The sequence below is a fragment of the Chiloscyllium plagiosum genome, unplaced genomic scaffold, assembly GCF_037043375.1.
Source record: "Chiloscyllium plagiosum isolate Xiang-an unplaced genomic scaffold, Cpla_swu_hap1 HiC_scaffold_9, whole genome shotgun sequence".
NCBI classification, from domain to species: domain Eukaryota; kingdom Metazoa; phylum Chordata; class Chondrichthyes; order Orectolobiformes; family Hemiscylliidae; genus Chiloscyllium; species Chiloscyllium plagiosum.
The window spans coordinates 60,646,755-60,668,449 of record NW_028270147.1 but is presented as its reverse complement, the minus strand read 5'-3'; the positions used below and the strand labels follow the sequence as shown (position 1 = coordinate 60,668,449).

At 40.4% G+C, this 21,695-nt stretch overlaps 1 protein-coding gene across 4 annotated transcripts in view; it reads right to left on the bottom strand.

Moving 5' to 3' along the window:
- Nucleotides 1-539: 539 nt before the first annotated feature.
- Nucleotides 540-21,695, bottom strand: part of dnai4 (dynein axonemal intermediate chain 4) — a 122,094-nt gene continuing 100,938 nt past the window's right edge. For 3 of the 4 annotated variants that reach the window (XM_043699392.2, XM_087990674.1, XM_043699396.2), the window contains 5 exons: nucleotides 19,285-19,383; nucleotides 15,464-15,693; nucleotides 12,225-12,375; nucleotides 5,757-5,870; nucleotides 540-1,109 (listed from right to left, as the gene is read on the bottom strand). In XM_043699392.2, the coding sequence (XP_043555327.1) occupies nucleotides 1,098-1,109; nucleotides 5,757-5,870; nucleotides 12,225-12,375; nucleotides 15,464-15,693; nucleotides 19,285-19,383 (606 nt within the window). In that variant the 3' untranslated portion in view covers nucleotides 540-1,097. Of the gene's footprint in view, nucleotides 1,110-5,747; nucleotides 5,871-12,224; nucleotides 12,376-15,463; nucleotides 15,694-19,284; nucleotides 19,384-21,695 lie in introns of those variants that run through there. The other variant, XM_087990673.1, reaches the window with a different exon arrangement.

Sequence of the window (21,695 nt, the reverse complement as noted above, 5' to 3'; positions counted from 1 at the left end):
GTACAGTGCAGTGTTAGTTTATTGCTTTTACTGGTTCTAATTTAATCTTCTTTTACTCTTATTTTTGTGCTTCTGTTTCTCTTTATTTTCATGTTTCTGGTCTTTTACTGGGCTTCGGTTACCTTCAGACACTGTCCTTTAAGAATTGCAGGCTTGCAGTAACATATTTCTGCACTAAATATCCTTCATGCCAAATAAAGAATAATGATAATAAGGTGGCTTCCCTTTGCTTTGGCACCAAATTGGAGAGACAAACTGGTGGATCTAACTGACCTCTACATATAAGTCTTGTTAGTGTAGAAAATAGATTTTTAAAAGCTGCACTTTTGTTCAGGAGAGCTCAGACCTTTACTATTCCATGTTATTTGGTCAATGCATACTCTGCTGTTCCCAAAAATGAATTTTTGTACCTCACATATGGAAAGGTTTATTTGATCACAGAAAATCTGAAAATGTTATTTGTATATCAGCGATTAAAATTAGAACTGAATAAAAAATTTTCACTTCTTAAATTGAAAAGAAAAAAAGTTAGGTTAATAGCTTATTCTCTGTAAAGTTTATTTCTTTTAACATATTTAAAGTGATACATGTTAATATTTTACCAAGTTAAAATTCGACCTTGAAATTATACAATTACATCATTTTGAATCTGGAAATCTGGTTAATATAAAACCATTGAAGACTTTACACACAACAAATAGATCTATTGCCAATACAGTCCTATTTAGGCCATGATGGATTTCTTTTTGACTTCACTGGTGATAAATTTGTTTTGCTATAGTAGTTTGATATGACTGCGCAATCTATAAAAAAACCACTTTGGATGCAAAATATTACACTAATGTATAATAATCTGAAGATCTAGTCAATTTTTCTAATTCTTCGAACTCTCAGTGAGAAAACTTGTGTTGAGTTAATTTCAGCCAGGGCAGTAATTTGGATACAAAGCATTCCTGGACTATGAATTGAAGAAAAATATCCAGTGGCATCCATCTTCTGATCCATTAATAGTAATATGGCTATGTTTGGATATTGAAGACGACAGAATTGGGCTCAGTAGTAACTCCCTCCATGCAGGAATCGTCTGCTGACACAGTCTAGGATAACACCTGAGATTTTAAAAAAGTAATTACTTGGCATATTTAAATAGTTGTAATTTTCCATATAACTATATACAATGTCCTCCTGTGCAAATATGGTGTCAAAAATATTACTGCATGCGTGCAGCCAATATGACAAATCATTGGAGAGCTCCTGAAGTCTGCCTAAGCTGCTTAAGGCTATAAACGGACAGCAAGTTAATTATTCTCCTAGACTTCATTAAAGATTTGAAGGAAAAATCTTCAGCAGTTAGCCATAATGCAGACTTTAGAATTTTTATTCATCACTATATAAAATATTTCAGATGTAAGTGTTGCCTTTGTTGATGAACATAGAAGCTTGCAGAACAGAGTGCATCAATTGGAAATTTGGGGCAAATGGTAATTCAGTGCAGTGTGGGAAGGAAGTCCTGCCTTTTGACTTCAGTATTCCTTGTGGTTTGTGCAAGTTTGAGGCAATAAGTATTAAAATGTTTGTAAATGATGTAGACATGCTAGAAAAGTCAGCAAAAAAGTGGTAGATGGAATACAGTATGGGAAAGTGTGAGGTAATGTACTTTAGTAGGAAGAATAAAGGCATAGAGTATTTTCTAAATGGGGAGCTGCTTTGGAACTTTGAAGCACAGGGGATTTGGGAGTTCTCGTTCAAGATTCTCTTAAGGTTAACATAACAGGTTTAGTTGCAGATTGAAAAGCAAATGAAATGTTAGCATTCATTTCAAGTAGAATACAAGAGCAGGCATGCACTTCTGAGGTTGTATAAGGCTCGAGTCAGATCACATTTGGAATATTGTGAGCAGTTTTGGGCCCCATATCTAAGGAAGGATGTGCCTTCCCCCACGGAGGGGGTACCAAAGGAGGTTTACAAGAATGGTGATGGGAATGAAGTGCTTGTCAAATGAGGAGTGGTTGAGGACTCTGGGTCTGTACTTAGTGGAGTTTAGAAGGATGGGGGTAGGGGTGGGGGGGGAATAGTCTCATTGAAACTTACAGAATACTGAGAGGACTGGATAGAGTGAATGTGGCGAAAATGTTTCCACTAGTAGGAGAGATTAGGACTTGAAGATATAGCCTCAGAGTGAAGGCATGACCTTTTAGAACTGATATGAGAAGGAATTTCCTCTGCCAGAGAGTGGCAAATCTGCGGAATGTATTGCTGCTTAAGGCTATAAAGGCCTAGTCATTAAGTGTATTTAAGACAGAGACAGATAGGTTCTTGATTGGTGAGGGAATCAATGGTTGGGGTTGGGGGGAGGAAAATGGGTTTGAGAAACAGATCAGTCATGATCAAATGATGGAGCAGACTCAGTGGGCCAAATAGCCTAATTCTGATCCTGTATAATTTTGGATTGTTGCTTGACTAGTCTGCGGACAGTTGACCCAATTAGTAAGTACAATTTTGCAGGATCGATAGGGCTGAGTTTGCCATTGTCAATTCCCATGTCTGAACTGCAGCTGGGTCACGGGGTCAGAGTCATTGGACAAATGGGAAAGTGATGGAAGATGTTGTGTGATGTCCAATGTGCACAATATTGACTAAAGAAAATAAACTCTGTACAATAGTATTTGTTATGGGTCTAGAATGCATTTCGCATGTTAATTGAGCAAATATTTAGTATATAAAAACTGTGATCCCAGGATTATTAATGTACTGTTAATCTGTCTCACTACCAGATTAATTTTTGTAATATGTTTAGGTAAGATCCTCCTTTGGCGCTTGCAATTCCCTTCTCAATTCGTTGTCTTCCAAACATAGAGCCAAGAATACTGGTACACAATGTGCTGTTAGAATGAAGCCAAAGCATCCACTAACCACCCACAGTAATTCCTCACTTAATGGTGTGTATGTTCAAAGTTTGTGCGAAGATTTGTAGCTCGGGTGCTCGTTGTTGTGGTTCTGTTCTGTGGTGTGTATGTGAAAAATGAAAAATTTTAAGCAAATCAAATTTTCCTATTACAACCAATGTAGCTACAGTTAGCAGTAATGTTTGACAGAACCTAAGAAAAACAATTAAAACATAATATCCTACAAGTTGAAAAATTGTACATTCCTAAACCTAATATTTAAAACTGAAATAATTTTATAACAGTGTAAATTTGCAGTATAAAAGAAATATGGTAACTTACTTCCTGCCTACTGATCCTCCCACTCACTTGCCAACCCTCTTGCCAACTGCACTTGCTCTCTCCTGGACTCTCTAGTTCAACAATCTCCTGTTCCTTGATCTTCCCAATTATAGATATCGTGTTCCTGACCTTCCTGCTGGCTGACATGCTATCTTTTAACTTTTACACTTGTCAATCCTCCCACTCACTGCCTCTCTCACTCCTTGATCCTTGTATCCTTCATCTCTAATGATTGGCATTTTCCTCATTCGCTCCGTCTCACTTTACTGCTTTCTTCTCTTGAACCGTCCCTTTGAGAGCTTAGTGCAGGGACAGGAATAGAGATAAAATAAGTAATGGAGTCAGTAGGGTAATCGAAATGCCAGGGATAGGCAATGGACAGGAGTGACACTGAGTGGAAGGGATAGCCAGTGGGAGGAATGATGAACAGAAGAGTCGGGTGGTGAAGCATTGGCAAGCAGAGGTGGTAGGAAGCAGGGGATTTCAGCAAGGAGGAGGATTAGGGAACATACAAATTGGAGAGGGGGAGATGGAAGCTTCAGTATGCATGTTGTTAATACAATTGAAATCAGTTAATTCAATAGTGTTTGAACATGCTGGTCTGTTTGGACAACCACGTGTTGGATAAACTGGTTGAATCAATACATAATAATAACATTTAACCTCATATTTTTCAGCCCTGAGCTAACCTGACCATAGAATATGAATACCTCTGAGGGATACAACTCCCCTGGTGTGCTTTGATAATATTCTAAATAAGTACCTCCCAAACTTTCTCAATGTTACATCTAGATTAGCAAACATGATTTTGATCCAGATGTAATTCAAAGCCAATGCTTGAAAGAACACGGAGGTAATTTTGTTGTCTGCACATCTAAATGATAAACACGCTTAGTGGTTGCCAATCCATTGTAGAACACACCTGACTTTGATCTATTGAAATAAATAGATGAAAATCAGGTTGGTTCTATAATAAAGGTCTCAGCTACTGTCAGATTTCCACCCAGGTGGCGAAGATGGAAATTTATCTTATTAAATTGCCAAAATTGAACTGATTTCAAACTGCGTGTTCTGTTGTATTTTTACAATGCTTTGGATCAATAATTCTGATAAAATCCCATCTTACCTTTCGATTGATTTATTGATAAGCTGTTCATGAGCGAATGTTATTTGGGAAAGCTAAAACAATCTGCACAAAGTCAAGGGTGCCATAATGCCAAACAATGTCTATCTAGTACAGCATGTTCCCCAGGGTGAAAAGAACTAAGTGATAACTTCAATCCCACCTGAAGCAAACAATGATAACTGAGTAAATTTGATTTTAGAGTTAATTGCCTGTCATTTTCTTAATATTTTCTAGTATTGAGGAGTAACTGCAACAGTAACTAACAATACATTAAATATTGTTAACTTCCCAGGCTATCCAGCTGAAGATACTTCATAGGGCCCATATAGCACCGGTTCGATTGGCAAAATTTAAGGCAGGAGCATCTCCAATGTGTCCTAAATGCAAAATAGAGGTGGGCACTCTTGTACATTGCTTATGGACCTGTCATAAGATCCGTGGATATTGGACTAAAGTAGCAAGTACCCTGACCGAAATTTTAGGAACGGAAATAAAAGTGGACCCCGTATCTCTCCTCTTGGGCTTTTCGAACTTTCCCTCCCTGGACACGTACGGGAAAAGACTATTTTCTATTCTTTCTTTCTGTGCAAGGAAAAATATTCTGATGAACTGGGTGGCGGAGGGCCCCCCTGGACTTTCAAATTGGCACAGACTAATTATGGAATGTATTCCCCTTGACTTCCTTACAAATATGGTGCACCGAAAGACCAAATTATTTTATAAAATATGGCAGCCCTTTTTGAATTACATAAATACAGATATTTCGGCTATCCTAACAAGGGCTTTTATTTAATTGAGACTACGAACCTGGCTGGTCCGCGGCCCCTCGGGGGAGGAATCCCGCACGAATACGGGTTTTATCATATCTGATGTTAACACATCCCGAGCATGTAAGAGACTTAAATATACACCCTGGTTAGTTGTAGGTTAGATTAGTAGATAGTTGAGTTTTGTCTGTTTGTTTTTTTGTTGTTGTTTTGTTTTGTTTTGTTTTTTTTTTGTTGTCAAATCTTGGCTATTGTATATTTGAGCTAATTGTATATCAATGTTTATATCTGAGAGTTTTGTTTATTTTTGTAAACTTGTAAAAATGTTAAATTTCTAATAAAAATATCTATAAAAAAAAATATTGTTAACTTACGCATTAATTAAGCTTGTCAAATTAACCAAAGTGACTGATTCCAATCTACCAGTTAAAGCTTTTTTGCTTGTTGATGTAATGTGAAAATAATACAAGTATTGTAGAATAACACTCATCTGGAGAAGTGCTGCAAAATATTCTTTACAAATATAATCAATTCAAAATAATTAAAACATGTCAGAATTAATGTACAGATTAGTGAATTTAACGATTGTTAAATCACTTTTGGTTTTATCTTAATTTTTTTAAAAAGTCACTCAACTGTATCACATATATTAGTAGAAGGAGTAGTTGGCTCCTCTGATGAATCTTTGTAAGAATCGCTCATAATTTGGCTGGTCAATGTGGCTGAAATGATGCTATCGAGCACGGACAACTGTGGTTGCAGAGAAAACAAGACAGCATTAACCACTGTGATACAAGTGTAATTGAAGCCCTGGACAATTATTCAAAACTTCAAAATCACCACAGGTGAATATTATTTATCCCAGACTACTCAGAAATTCATGAGGCATTGCTGCACATTATTAGAGAGTGAATAAGCATTGTGAAAGTCCAATATGTTGAAAACCAACTAAAACTTATTCACAAGCAAACTTCATACTTCAGTACTGGGTAAATGATTACATGAAAGATGAGTACATATATCATCATAACCTAGTGAAGTGCAGTTAACATGGGAATTTACCGCAGAAGGGAAAAATCATCCTGACTAATATTACGGTTATTACTAATACTAAGTTGAAGTAAGATTAGAGTTGAAGTCTAGTCTAAGCAATTGTTGGGTGAGTAGGGCAAGAGGACTGCCAACACAATATAATTTGTTTGATGCTTGAACTATTTTGGCAGTCAGGCCTTGTTTGAATTTCAGTAGTGGGATCACATAACTGCAGCCATGATAGACATCATTCTTGTTGTATTTGGGCAGGACACAAAATCGACACATGCATTTCAAACTTGGGAGCTAATATATCCTTGGCCTAATGCTCCAGTGTGTTATGGTGGATGGGGTGATGTAGGCTTGAATACCTGATTCTCCAAATCCAGTCTGAAGCTCAATTTAGCATTAGAGTATCTGCACTCTTTTCAATGCTCTCTTCTTAAGGAGGCAGAGTGCAAAATAAGGAAAGACTATTAAGGATGTCTTGTTATAGCAAGATCCCAACATGGCAGCCACATGCAAAGGGGATGCAAACTGAAATGACTCACATTTCTGCCTTGCCATGATCAAGTGTGAGTGCAAGATCACCCCTACAATAATGGCTTTTGCTTCTTGTACACATGCAATAATTCAGATTATTGATGTTACAAGGTACATGTTTGTTATAAGAATAAGGGTGAGATTTTTCTCACCCCAAGTGGCAGGCTAGAAGGCAGCTGGTTTGGTAAGATGCCAGTGTTTTTACCAGCAGCAGGAATCAGCAGTGGCTCAGTCACTTGCCTACAGAAGGTACACAGTTAATTTAGTCAATGAAGGCCTCAATGAAAGGGCGAACTGAGGGCCATCTATCCAGGCTGCCACATTTTGTGAAAATAGAGCAGTCACTCCACTGTGTGGGAATGCCACCAGGTTGCATGGAAGCACCATTGAATGAATTCTACAAGCCAGGTATGTAGGGGAAAACAGGTGAATGAGCCCATAAATTAAGATGCCATGCTTTTAGAAGTTATATTATGGAGGTAGGGGAGATATGGTTGGGGGTGGGGAAGGTGCTCTTCACCTATGGCTTAATTTAAGCCTTTATGTGGGAAATTAATGCCAAATTAAGGGCTTAATAATGTCGCCAATCTGATTAATGGGCAGCAGAAGTGGTTTGTACTCATATGTTGATCAGCAGGTTCAGTGGGCAGTGAAAGGTGGGGTACGGTGAGACCATTATGCTAATCAGAGGAGATCTCTCACACAATTTTGCCTCCTTGCATCCACTGTTCCAGTCTAATATGGTATCCCACCTAACAGCTCTCCTCACTGGCTTGGGCAAGATCCTGCACTGATCTGGATTTGGTGGATCAGTGGCTCTTTTTACTTTCTGGCCGCCTGCAGTATTTGCATTGGTCACCAGTCCTGTTGTGGCGTACAGCCACTGATCTCCAACTGGCAAGCAGCTTTTTGAGGCAAGACAAATGTTCCCTCTAAACTGCATGGATGCACAGCCCAACAGCCACCCTGAGGGTAAATGCACACTGATTGCATTTACTTCTGGTTTCTCCAGCCAGTACCACATATGGACCTCAGAGGTTTGCACAGCAGTTGGAGAAATGAAAGGAAAATGTAGGCTGACACTTCTTCCTGGAGAGGGGCGGAAGACCCACCTCATACCAATTAACTGACTGTCACTCAAAAAAGGTGACGTAGTGCAATCCAGCACAGCAGAGGTGGACTTAGCCCTGACATTTACACTAGGGTATAGGTCGCCCATTCTTAGCATTTAGTCATTATACATGAGTCAAGGGAGGGGACCCTAGCTGCAAAAGCAACCTATGAAGAAGATCTATAATTCACTATTGTTATTTGGAAGTTGGAGGATAAATGCTTTTTTTGGTGTTTAATACTGTGAAGGTGACTTGCTTTTATAAAAGCTCAAAACAGTATTTTGAAATAATCATGTGACTTGTGCTAAATGCCCAGACATGCTACCTGGTGAGATAATTGCTGAAGTATTTACCAAGTTTAGCCTCTTTGAGCTAGAGAAAGAAAAGTCAGACACAAGTTCAGTTCAGAAGAAAAGATGTGCTGTTTAGAAGCCTAAAAGCAGTCAAAGTAATTGGAAAAAGAACGGAGTTGTTTTCCTAAAGTACAGTATGAAAGTCAGTGAGTTTGCTTGGGTGTTTCTGGGAGAGACAAAAAGAATCATATCTGGTGAATCACTGAAAAAACATTGTAACCTCATTAGCGAAGTAAGAATTCAAAGCATGAAGAAAGGAGTGATACTTCATTGGAATTGAGTATCTGTAAAGTATATTGCTGAATAAAAGAGTTAAATCTTTCTTTTTGCTATTGATAATAAGATCTTCCCAAATTGTCTAATGAATATTTGGTTTAGTTTTCCTTTCATGCTATGTGAATATGTTCAGTTACTGGCCATCGCTACAGCCAAATTACAAAAATAAAACTTACAGAATATCAATAGTCCTTCTTCAGGATTCCTGAAGAAGGGCTTATGCCCGAAACGTCGATTCTCCTGTTCCTTGGATGCTGCCTGACCTGCTGCGCTTTTCCAGCAACACATTTTCAGCGTTACAGGATATCAAGCCAGGTTTCATTCTGGTATCTGATTTGTTGAATATTAACAGCAATTGTGATCAGAATATGCCTCCATGGTGTATTCCCAGCACTGAAAGCGTTAATGCTCTGATTGTTGAGGCCTACTTGCTTGGTCAAGAGAGATAAACATTTTCTGGCTGAACTGTGAGGGTATCTCAAAATAAAATGCCCACACATTCTCCACGCAGCTTCAGTAGTGGCCACTACTCTCAGTTATGCTGTCAAGACTGCAAAGATTGGGTCAATAACATGGCTACCCAGCACAGCATGCATAATTTTATTACACTTGTGAGAACCAATTAAGAGCTATTAGAAAGATTGTTGCTACGGTCCTAGTACCTATCCTTGAAAGTTCAGTCTTTAACCTGCCAAGGAAACTCCAGACCTATGTCAAGAATATGGTGCTGGAAAAGAACAGCAGGTCAAGCAGTACCTAGGGAGCACGAGAATCCACGTTTCAGGCATAAGCACTTAATCAGGAATGAGTCTTGTGGGTCAAGTGGACTGAGGATAAATGGGAGGGGGCGTGGGGTTGGGGGGAGGTAGCTGGGAAAGCGATAGGTAGATGAAGGTGAGGGAGAAGGTGATAGGTCCGAAGGGGGAATGATGGACAGGTCCAGAGGACGGTGCCGAGTTGGGGGCTTGGGACTGGGATAATCTGGGGAGGGGGGGGGGGGGGGGGGGGGGTTTGGATTGAGGAAGCTGTTGAAATCCACATTGATCCCGTGTGGTTGTAGAGTTCCAAGGCGAAATATGAGGTGTTCCTCCTCCAGGTGTCAGGTGGTAATAGTTTGGCGGTGGAGGCGGCCCAGGACCTGTATGTCCTTGATGGAGTGGGAGGGGGAGTTGAAGTGTTCAGCCACGGGGCAGTGCAGTTGGTGGGTGCAGGTGTCCCAGAGATGTTCTCTGAAATGATCTGCAAGAAGGCATCCTGTCTCCCTGATGTAGAGCAGACAACAGATGCATTAGATGACATTGGTAGAGGTACAGGTGAATTTCTGATGGATGTGGAAGGATCCCTTGGGGCCTTGGATGGAAGTGAGGAGAGCAGTGTTGGCGCAGGTTTTTCCTGTGGTGGCAGGGAAAGATGGCAGGAGTGGTGTGTGGGCTGGTTGGGGGGGTGTGGACCTGACGAGGGAGTCATGGAGGGAATGGCCTTTTTGGAATGCTGATAGGGATGGGGAGGGAAATATATCTTTGGTGGTGGGGTCCATTTGGAGGTGGCAGAAGTGGCGGAGCATGATGTGTTGTATGCGTGGGGTGAAAGGTGAGGACTGCAGGTTACTGTCCTTGTTTCATTGGGAGGGTTGGGGTTCAAGGGCAGTGATGAGTGAAGAGGAGGAGATGCACTGGACAGCATCGTCAACCACGTGGGAAGGAAAGTTGCGATCATGGAAGGAGGAGGCCATCTGGAACTTTCTGAGGTGGAATTGGTCATCGTGGGAACTGATGCAATGGAGGTAGAGGAATTAGGAATAAGGGATGACTTTTTACAAGAGTTAGGGTGGGAGGAAGTGTAATCTAGATAGCTGTGGGAATTGGTGGGCTTATAGTATATGTCTGTGATTAGTCGGTTGCCAGAGACTGTGATGGAGAGGTCCAAGAAGGGGAGGTTGCAGAGATGGTCCAGAAAGGGGGTGGGAGGTTGCCGATCTATGGCTTGGGTGTTCCTCTTCACTATGGGTGTGCAGTCCTTATACATGTCCATTCCCCACAATGACGGCCTGCAGGCCCTCAGTTTCTTCTTCTCCAACAGACCCATCCACTCTCCCATCGCCAATACCCTCCTGTGCCTTACCAAATTAGTTCTCACCCTCAATAACATTTCCTTCAATTCTTCCCATTTCCTTCAAATCCAGGGGGTAGCCATGGACACTCGCATGGGCCCTAGCTATGCCTGCCTCTTTGGTGGCTACATCGAACATTCCCTCTTCAGCACAAACACAGGTACTGTTCCCCAACTCTTCTACTGTTACATCAACGACTGAATCAGTACAGTATCCTGCACCCAGACTGAACTGGAGCAATTTGTCAGCTTTGTCAACAACTTCCATCCTGTCCTCAAATTCACTTGGTCTATCTCGGACACCTCCCTGCCCTTTCTTGTTCTCTCTGTTTCCATCTCTGGACTGACATTTACCATAAACCTACAGACTCCCACAAAGTACCTGGATGACACCTCCTTCCACTCCATATCCTGGAAAGACTCCATCTCATTTTCCTACTTCCTCCACCTTCATTGCATCTGCTTTGATGAGGAGGCTGATCAACTGCCAAATATCCCAAATGTCCACCTATTTTAAACAATGTAATTTTCTGCCCTCTGTCATCTAGGCAGCCCTCCACCATACCTCCTCCATTCCCTATGCCACTGCTCTAAACACCCCCCCTCCAAAAAACATAATAAAGATAGGGTCTCTCTTGTTCTCACCTTTCACTCCATTAGTCTCTGCAACAATGCATCGTCCTCAAACACTTCTACCAACTCCAACTGGACCTCACCAAGAACATCTTCCCCTTCCCACCCCTCTCTATCTTTAGCAAGGACCATTTTCTTCGTCACTTCTTGATTCACGCCACTCTCCCTAACACCTTCCAGGTGAAACAGAGATTCACCTGCCTCTCCTTCATCCTTGTTTATTGCATCCGGTACACCCGATGTGGATTTCCCTACATTGGTGAGACCAAATGTAAACTGAGGGAACGTTTCGCTGAGCATCTCAGTTTGGCCTCTAAAGGCCAGCCTGACTTCTTAGTCACCAGCCATTTCAACTCCCCTTCCCAATCCCTCTCCGACTTGTCCATCCTTGGCCTCCTCGATTGCTATAATGAATCAGACCACAAATTGGAGGAACAACACCTCATCTTCCACCTGGGCAGCCTACAGCTGGAGGACTCAACATTGAATTCTCCAATTTCAAATAAACTTTCCATCCATCCCTTGATTCCCTCTCCAGCCGTGTCTCCTCCCTTCCATTCCTCCTACCGACTCTTCCTTCCAGCTACCAACTGGATTCATTCCTCCCATTGACCAACCAAGTAGTATCAACCACCTGTATTCACCTATCATTATCTTACCATTCCGACCCTTTACCCCTTTATCCTCAGCTCTCCCTACCCCCACCTCCATTCCTGAAGAAGGGTTATACCCGAGATGCCGAGTTCTCCATCTCCTGCTGCTGCCGGCTTGATGTGTTCCTTGAGCCTCCTGTTTGTCTACTTTGGATTCCAACATCTGCAATATTTTTGTCTCAAACTTAGGTGTTCAATATGCAATGGAAAATATCAGCTATTTACAAATTTAATTGTTACATTCAAGTATGTATGAACATTTGTGTATAATCAACAATAATTTGCATACCAAATCATAAAAGATATTTCACTCAAATATAAGTATTGGAGATACACTTAGAAGAGAGAAATTCATATGATGTTGTAAAGTACAGCACATAAAATGAAACTTACAGAATCTTCCTGCTGATGCATATTAAGGAGCTCATATATGATAACTTCACCATTGCTGTCACCAATGAGAACACAGTCTGTATTTTTAGCAAAGAGTATGGTGGATAAACTTGATCCTTCATTAGCTGGACAGATAATAACAGGATCCAATCTATCAAAGGATGTAAAAACAAAATGAGTAAAGAATTAATGCATTGATCATTTGTTCTGATAATTCTGTGTTTACTACAAAGGAATACAATTTGAAATCAATGAAATATAAATTTTACAATCTATATTTTTTAATTTGCCCACATATGTCGTGGTTTGTAAGCACTAACCTCTAAGTTGTTATTCAGACTACGTTGAATAAATAAGGATGAAAGTCGGTAAAGTCTCTGTTCAAACCCTCATAAATTGCCAACCTTGAGTTGCATTTTAGAATGTGATACTTAAAACCCTATAAGGTTACAGATATGAGATGTACCTTGCTATTGTATTTGCTTACATAACAATAGCAAATGAATAGGCTCTTCAGCCCACTAAGTGTATGCCAACCACGATGCCATTCTAAACTAATCCCGTCTGTCTGCATACAGTCCGTATCCCTCTATTCTCTGCCTGTTAATGTCTAAATGCCTCGTCTAAATGCGATCGTATTGGCTTCTACAATGTTCTGGCAGCATGCTCTAACAAAAACAGTCCAAACTTGTCCTCCTTTTCCTTATAGCTAATATAGTCAAATCCAGGTGACATCCTGGTAAACATCTTTTGCACTTATCTCTAAAGCTTCCATATCCTTCCTATAATAGTGACCAGAACTGTACACAATACTCCAAATGTAGCCCAACTAAAGTTTCATAAAGCTGCAATATGACTTTCCATAGTTTATACTCAACGCCCTGACCGATGAAGGCAAGCATGCCATATGCCTTCTTTACCATCGTGCGTTGCTACTTACAGGGAGCTATGGATTTATGCCAAAGATCCTTTCTATATATCAATACTTCTAAGGTTCCTGTCATTTACTGGATATTTTCCTCTTGGATTTGACCTCCCAAAATGCATCACCTCGCTCTTGATTAAACTCCATCTGCCATTTGTCTGCCCAGAATCTTCAGAATAATTGAATAATTGATGTTTCAAAAACATTGAAAGCACTGCATACATTTAATAATAAAGAATGTTCTTGCTTTAACCTCAGTGGAACGGGGAAGGCTGACAGGTGACCTGATAGAGGTTTATAAAATTATGAGGGGCATCGATAAGGTGAATGGCTAAGATTTTTTCCCCAGGGTAGGGAGTCCAGAACTACAGGGCATAGGTTTAAGTTGACAGGGATAGACTTAAAATGGCCATGAGGGGCAACTTTTTTGCACAGAGGAAAGAGCTGCCAGAAGCGATTACAATCACAACATTTAAAAGTCATTTGGATGGGTAGGTGGATAGGAAAGGTTTAGAGAGATAAAATAGAATCCCTACAGTGTGGAAATGGGCCATTAGGTCCAACAAGTCCTCAGTGACCCTCCAAAGAGTAACCCACCCAGACCCAATCCCCAACCCTATATTTATCCCCAACTAACCCACCCATCCTTGAGCACTATAGGCAACATAGTATGGCCAGAGCACTCAGAGTAAACCCACACAGACACAGGGAGAATGTGCAAACTCCACACAGACATTTGCGTGAGGCTGGAATTGAACCCAAGTCCCTAGCACTGTGAGGCAGCAGTGCTAGCCATTGAGCTAACATGCTGGTATGGGCCAAATGCAGGAAAATGGGACTAGTTGCTTGAGGAAACCTGGTCAGCATGGAAGAGTTGGGCTAAAGGGTCTGTTTCTGTGCTGTATGATTCAATGATTCCATAAGATAATACAGCCCACTGCAGTTTTCAAAAGTTAGTCAAGCCAATATATTTGTTGCACCATACTAGTGTGAATTTTCCATCCTGACTGCAATTTGGAACAGATCGATCATTTCATCTCCAGATAGTTAAGTGGCCTGCTGCCTTGCACATATCACTACCATTTACCTTGATTGATTCAAATTAATACCATAGCAATGCCAAATGCTACTCATGGTAGCACTATATCGACATCCAGCTACGATAATGGATGAATGGATACCACACAACAATCATGTGACAGGAATGTTCTCGCCCAATTGGGGAAACCTTTAGCAGTGAAGGACATTCAGCATCCGATTTTCAGGTAAGCGTCCTCCAAGGTGGCCTTCGAGATACACAACAATGCAGAATGGCCGAACAGAAACCGGTAGCCGAGTTCCATACCAATGAAGATGGCCTCAACCATGATCATAGGTTCATGTCGCATTACATGTGACCCCACCATAATATTCTGTAAAATTTTCCTTACAGTTCTGCTTTGACACTATCACCATGACAACTTGTTATGTTGTCTCTACCTTAATTAGCTTGTATAGTTTTGGATTAATTGTTACTTTGGTTAGATCCTTGGCATGCGACTCTTATACCTGGCATGTTATTCCAGTCATTTGGTTTGTCTCCAGCACCACCTTATTTTTAATTTTTTGTAATTATCTTTCTGCCTCAACTGATCAGATTATAGGTCATCACTTCACATGTTATTCAACTGCTGATACTATTCGCACTGCCTGACACTCTTGATCCCCTGCAGAGACCTATTATTCAACCTGTCTATCCTCCATTCACACCATTTGTATGATCTTTCGATCTCTCCGATTATAAAATCTGTGCCTGGGTGCTCTCTGCATGTCACCTGACGAAGGGGTAGCACTCCTAAAGCTTATGATTTCAAATAAATCTGTTGGACTGTAACCTGGTGTCATGTGACTTTTGACCTTGTCCAACACCAGCACCTCCACATCCTAGACAGTGATGATTAACAGCTGTCTCTGGCTTCACTTGATGTCAGTGTAGCACAATTTCAAACATGGCTCATTGGATAGTAAGCACATTGATCAAAAATGGAACCCTGGCTGATTTCCATCAGTTTCCCTCCTCCACTCCTACCCATCCACTCCCTTAACAGCCTAGCTAAAGAGTAGCTAAGATTGATTGCAGAACTTCAAATGTTTTCTTGGGTAGCTTAACTAAGTTATCACAAGTTAAAAATCAAACTTATGATATTCTAGGTTGTGTTTCTTTGTCACAACACCAGATGCGTCTATTACCAACTATCTTCATTGAAAAACATTTTCTTCCAAGATTATCAGTGACTCTTAATCAACAATATTTTTTTAAAAATTGGATACTTACATGCTGACAGTAAGGTCCCAGATTTCCACTCTGTCCTCATTCACAGCTCCAAACACAGTGGCGGACTTTGGTGACCACATGATGTCATGCACAGCCTTTGTGATAGTCGAAGAAAAGCGGAGAATGGGCTTTAGCGTTTCCTGGCTCCATACATGAATAGACCAATCAGCAGAGCAGCTCAGAAAAGTGTCTCCAGAAAATGGTGACCATACTACTTTATACACTGGTCCCTTGAAAAGATACAAAAACACAGTTCATACTTGTCACGAAATATAGTTAACATTAAATTTGATATTCTTGATGTTGATTAATTGTTTGAGCATATCCACATGCATTCATTTCTAAGATTTAAAAAAAACTTTTAAAATGAATAAGGTTAATGAAAATGTATATTCATTCATGCTACTTCCTCCATTTTCCCTGCGCTCCAAACAAGTTTTGTTGTATCATCTTTGGCTTTATCTGTCTTGAATCCAAAATTTTTAATCTGTGGAGTTCATTAAAATAAAAGCAAACTATCGCAGATGCTGGAGATCGGAAATAAAAACAGATAAGTGCTGGAGAAACTCAACAGAGCTACCAGCACCCCTGGAGAGAGAAACAGAGTTAACGTTTCTAATCTGACATGACTTTTCTTCTAAAAAATGTTGTATCAGAATCAAAACGCCAACTTAGTTTTTCTATCCCCAGAAGCTGCCTGATCCACTGAATTTCATCAGCATTCTGTTTGCATTTAGGTGGCACTCCTTAACCCCCACCATGTTCTCTTCCTTGTATAATTTGAAGAGTTCTAAAATTCAAGATTTGTATTATCATCATTCCTCTCTGCTATTTTTTCTAATGTCCATGTTCTAATGTCTGGCTCTTCACCCAGGTTTCTCATGAAAACAGGTCATATTTCATTTACTGAAATAAAGTTACAGCATTAAATTAACTTATCAGTGGACCCACAACCTGATGACTCCCAGTGAATTCTAAACTTATCATCGTTCAGGTTTTTCTATACTTGAAGAAATGTGCAAATACCCAATTTCCAATCCTCTCAACTGAGAAGCAGCACAGTGAAATTAAGAATTGAACAGGCGAAGAGACCGTTTTCAAAACTTGACTTTTGCCTTTTTAACTTTCTATTTCGAGAAGCACTAACTTCTAATGGGATAAAGGCCACTTTTTAAATGTGAGCCTAGATAGTCCATATCTAGGCTCATGAGCTCTGAAGTTATCACAGCCAAATCCAAAACAGTCCTTTCCTAAAACCTACTTAGCGACTGTAAGTAATTGTTTACTGAACAACAATCAGGCATTAACCAAGACTATTTTTTCCCATGATGTCGTAATGCTAAGGATAGTTGTGAAACTCCCCATCTGAACTTAGCTAACAAATCACAGATCACCTTCATAGCTCAAGACTCCTAACTGATATGACTAAATGCTCGAGCGCAGGAGCATTTACTCAAATAGGTCATATCATATTTTACCAGTTGTTGCACTCCTAGTTTATTGCATAATCTATATGGATTACAGTTTTCAGCAACATTAACCTTAACACTACTCACTGCTCTAAGTAGATTCTGGTACTAAAACAGGTCAATAAAAAATGGATGTGGTAATTATCATATTTGCAATCACTTTTCAATGCAGTTACTATAAAATTTTAAATGTCAATCTGGCAATTAACAGCACTTTAGTTTCAGAAAAACATACTGTAGGCTTTGATATTCATGAAAATTCTATTGTTCTCCCTTTGCAAGTCTGATGGAGAACAGATAAAACTTTATGACATTGTTCAGGTGGTTGAAAATGGCCATTCATACCATTTTCCTAGGGTCCGCAATCTCGGTGTGAGTTCAAATGGAGTCTGATGGAACGCAACCATAAATTAATTTGCTGATGTTAACTTGGAAGTGGAATACGGACATTATTGTCTAAATTTCAAGATGGTAGTGGAGGAGGACTCCTTAGCTGGAATGCATCTGCTACTTGCATTAATTTGTTTTTTCTCTTGTTTCCACTTCCCTCTCGTCCTCAGAAGGCATCAGATGACCCCCAGTGTGGACTCTAGTTGATGCCAGTCAATATGGCAGCAGAGTAGCAGCACAGCATGCAGAACCATGAGCCCAGGACCTCAGAGCTTATCTGCTCCACCAGCTTTTACCTTCTTCTTCTTTCTCCACTTTCATTTTTAACTTTAACCTTATATAGCGCCTGTGGAAAGGTCGGACAGCATCAGGTTGTTCAGCGCATTGAAGACAAGGTTTGTTCCCAGCGGCAGTACAGACGGAGTTGGGATTGTGTTCCCGATAGTGGGAGGGGGAGGAATTTTAGGCCCTGTGCAAGGTGCAGGAGCCGGCAGCTTCACTGGCGGCTGCATTGGAGAGATCAGCTCTGCGCAGTCTCATGGTGGTGGTGACTGAGACAAGATGGTGCCAAAGAATAGCAACACAGTCCTGCAGCAGTGGTGCAACAAAGGGACGTGAGGCTGGCCAATTTCTTTGTGCTGGTGATGGTCTCAGTATTGGGGATGAAAGAGCCCGGATCCGGTACCATGGCTAAGTACTTAGGAAAGATTGTAATGTTGAATTTTAACTTTATATCTTTATTTTTCTACTTTATACCTAAGATGGCATCAGAGAATGGTGACTTCATACATGTTTCACCGTACTTCTGGATCCTTTTACTTGAGTACGCATAACAATAAAACTTTATAAAGCTTACACTGAATTCCAAGTGAACACAGACCAGATATAAAAAAAAAGCATGCAGTATTAGGAACAGAAAAAAACATGACTACTAGGTATACAGCTGGTCTACTTCTCCACTTAAAGACATGCCTTTTCTTTTAAAAGAATCACCTAGACAATTTTCACATTATTCTAAAATGTAATTTATGACCATAACTTGCTCACACAAGGAAAATAACTCATCAAATACAGTATACCAAAATTGTTACAAACCGAACAGATTCTGTTCCCTTTTGCCTCTCCATGGATGATGGCCAACCTTCCTTTTATTTTAACAGACATCAATAATTTTATCTTTTAAATATTAATAAGTAAAACATATTGTGGGATAGAATATTAACTTGTATAATAGCTTGTATCCAGTTGCCCACTGTTAGTTTCATGCCCTCCCATGCCAGTACAAGGCCTCAGTTATCATAACCATCAAGCCTCACTGTATGGTGCCTGCACACTTCTTACCTATTCTGACTAAAGGGGAGTGTTATGCCATTGATTGTCTCTAGGGCGGCATGGTGGCTCAGTGGTCAGCACTGCTGCCTCACAGCGTCAGGGACCCAGCTTTGGTTCTAACCTTAGCCGTCTGTGTGGAGTTTGCACATTCTCCCTGTGTCTGTGTGGGTTCCCTCTGGGTGCTCCGGTTTCCTCCCACAATCCAAAGATGTGCGGGTTAGGTGAACTGCCCCTGTTAAATTGCCCATCGTGTTCAGAGATGTGTAGGTTAGTCAGGGGTAAATATAGGATAATTGGGTCGGGGAATGGGTCTGGGTGGGTTACTCTTCGGACGGTTGGTGTGGACTTGTTGGGTCGAAGGGCCTGTTTCCACACTGTAGGGATTCTATGATGCCAGAATATAAGGCATCCCTTAACTACCAATAAGCATTCAGGTAAGTGTCAACAAGAAGCATTCCAATAGAGTCTTGTAGTGATGTGGTAGATCTGGGTCTGGGTTGAACAGACTAGACTTTCTAGAGTACATGCACAGTGAGAACAAACAGCAGAGCTGGATCATATAAGCTCGGTACTCAATAAGTGAATCATCAGTAGAGTTAAGTTGAAATTTGTACATCAATTGTCACATACCTTGTGGACTCCATAGGTCTCTAGGAATTGTTCATTGTAGGAGTATGAACACTTATGAATATAACCTTCTTCTGTGCCAGCCAGGTAAATATTAGCTTCCTGCAATAAATCAGAACAACATGCTCAATGGTGGCATATTGAAGTAGAATATAATTTATATAATCTAACCCCAACTCATACAGCAATTATAGGTTAATGATGGTCAAAAGCTCTTTCATGCTGATTTATACCTGATGGCATCCCTTTGACAACTTGGAAAATTGTCCAGGTGTATCCTGTTCGCAAAAGTGGGACACATCCAAGTTGGCCAACTACTGCCATATCAGTCTACTCTTGAACATCAGCAAATTGATTGAAGGGTCGTTGAGTGTTACAAACCAGCACTTGGAACAGAACAACTCCGTCATTATCATTCAGTTTGATTCTACCAAGGCCATGCAGCATGTGACTTTATTACAACCTTGGTCCAAACATGGACTCTAGAGGTGAGGTAAGAGTGACTGCCCTTGACATCAAGGCTGCATTTGAATGGGTATTACATCAGGAGCACTGAAAAAACTGGAGTCAGTGGGAATTTAGGGGGAAATCTATGGTTGGAGTTATACCTGGCACAAAGGAACATGGTTGTGGTTATTGGAGATCAATAATCTCAGTCTAGGGACATAACTGCAAGATTTCCTCAGGGTAGTGTCTTAGGTTCAACTTGCTTCAGTTGCTTCATCAGTTGTCTTCCATCCATTACGAGGTCAGAAGTGGGGATGCTCACTGATGATTGCAACATTTTCAGCACCATTTGTGATTCTTCAGTTACTGAAGCAGTCTGTATCCATATACAGTAAAATCTGGACAACATTGAGGCTTGATGATATATTGGAATGTAGGATCTCCTGCATGTTAGTAAGATCCAATGCAGTAAGGTTTTGAAGCTCAAGTAGTTTCGACTCAGAATTTGAACTGGAGGCCAGACTACAGACAGTGCAAGGAGGAAGGTTACCTGGACACCTTATTCCAGAAGAGAGTCATACCTTTTATGATAGAGTCTTTTTATTAGGTCACTAGTCAGGGAAAGGAAGGTATGACTGCAATTGAAGATGATAAGGGAACTCAGAGGGCAGGATTGTACAAATCTCATTTAATGCAATTGTCAGACAGGTTTGATGTTCTTTCAGATTGTATGAGATTGAGGGCTGCAGAATGAATTAGGTAACTGACATGACACAATAGTACAGGAAACCATTCAAGTAGGGACAGCAAAAGCAACTTAGTGGTAGTAGGGGATAGTATAGTGAAGTAGATTGACAATGTTTTCTGTAGCAAGAAGAATGAGAATCAAAACAGCAGTGTTGCCAGCCTGGTACTGGAGTTTAGGACATCTGCCCAAAACTGGAGAGAAACTTACTTTAGGGTGGGGAAGGAACCAGTGTCAAGGAAAGAGGTCCCGCATGATTAAAATGAGAAGCTGTTCACTAAATTAAGAAGTAGAACCTCAAATGTAATTATCTCAGGATTATTACTTCAGGATTATTACTTCAGTCACATGCAGTTTGGTGTCGGGCAAGTAAAATTAGAAAATAAATGCGTGGCACAAAGATTGATGTAATTGAACTGGGTTCAGCTTTGGGGGACAGTAGTGCGGAAAGTGGACGCTGTAACATCAGTGTATTATACCTGATCCATCCACGTTCTAGTGAACCGCATAACTAGGGAGGTTAGAGGGAGTTTTAAACCAAATAAGTTGACTAGGGATCAAATTTGGATAGTCTACATGACAATTTCATAGAATAATTTCAGGATAGTTTCTACGAGCAGCATGTTTTGGTGCCAATCAAAGAGCAGACTACACTTGAACTGGTATTGATCAATGAAATAGGATTAATTAATCAACTGTATTGACAATGTCCCTTAGTATCAGTGATCATAGTTTTTGAGGCTTGATTTTATGCACCACTGCACAGTTTTTAAATCTTAGATTGTTCTGCCAGCCATCAAGGTTGAATGGGACCTCAAGGTTTGTTAAGACTTCTGGAAAATGCTTTTTTAAGCTTAAGGGAAATACTCAGTTTAGACAGGGAGACTTGGATTCAGTTTTACTTTGTGTTTCAAGCACAGCTGTGAATTCCTTGGACTAGGATGTAGACCAGTGATCCTAAGAGGGAATGATATATTAAACTGAATTGCTTCAAAGTAGAGTTAATGATAGTCCCAGAGTGTTGGGATAAAACATTGAAGAAACTGCTTAAGCTGAAAACATTTAAACTCAGGTGAATGATGGCAGCAGAAAAACATACTATCTGCAATGTAAATCTAAAAAGTAAAGGCACAAGTGATATAAAACAACTGAGGTGCTAGATACAGGGATTCTGATGTGAGTATTGCACAAGTTTTGGGTATTGTACCGGGGTGTGTTATAC